The 450-nt window shown below is 34.7% G+C and overlaps 1 protein-coding gene across 1 annotated transcript; it reads right to left on the bottom strand.

Moving 5' to 3' along the window:
• Positions 1-6: 6 nt before the first annotated feature.
• LOC106751420 (fatty acid synthase-like) lies at positions 7-444 on the bottom strand (the record flags this gene model as incomplete). Its single annotated transcript, XM_014632308.1, has 3 exons — positions 435-444; positions 166-332; positions 7-36 (listed from the first exon to the last, which is right to left on the bottom strand). Coding segments are annotated over exons 1-3 (207 nt in total), but the record flags the coding sequence as incomplete, so codon positions are not given.
• Positions 445-450: the final 6 nt, after the last annotated feature.

Here is a 450-nt window from a genome sequence, read left to right as displayed (position 1 = left end):
AGCGACATATTCTACATCCAGCTGTCTACTTTTCACCTATTGCGATAAAGTTGCATGTGTACATATATATCCACATAAAAATATTAACATCGGTAAATAATTCTCCATTTATTTTTTCTCTAACTTTAAGTGCGCAAAGTAAAAACGTAAAATAGACAAACTTACATCATTTAAAAGAGTTTCTACAGCCTGCTCAGTACGACCAGATACAAATACAAGTCTCGGCAAACCGTTTGATTCTCCGTTGTTGATTTTATTTTTAGGATTCGATTTCAACAGTACGTGACAATTTGCACCACCAAATCCGAAAGAATTAACACCAACGTAACCACCTTCTCAAGAAGTAGGTTCTATGACGATCTTTAATCTACCTTCAATTATGAGAGTATGTTCTTTTCGCGATGTTTTAAAGTGTATAGTTGGTGGGATTATACCTGTTTCCATCGCTAT

The sequence above is a fragment of the Dinoponera quadriceps genome, unplaced genomic scaffold (genome assembly GCF_001313825.1).
Source record: "Dinoponera quadriceps isolate SergipeBrazil2010 unplaced genomic scaffold, ASM131382v1 scaffold13119, whole genome shotgun sequence".
NCBI lineage: Eukaryota > Metazoa > Arthropoda > Insecta > Hymenoptera > Formicidae > Dinoponera > Dinoponera quadriceps.
This window is presented reverse-complemented; position numbering and strand designations above follow the sequence as displayed.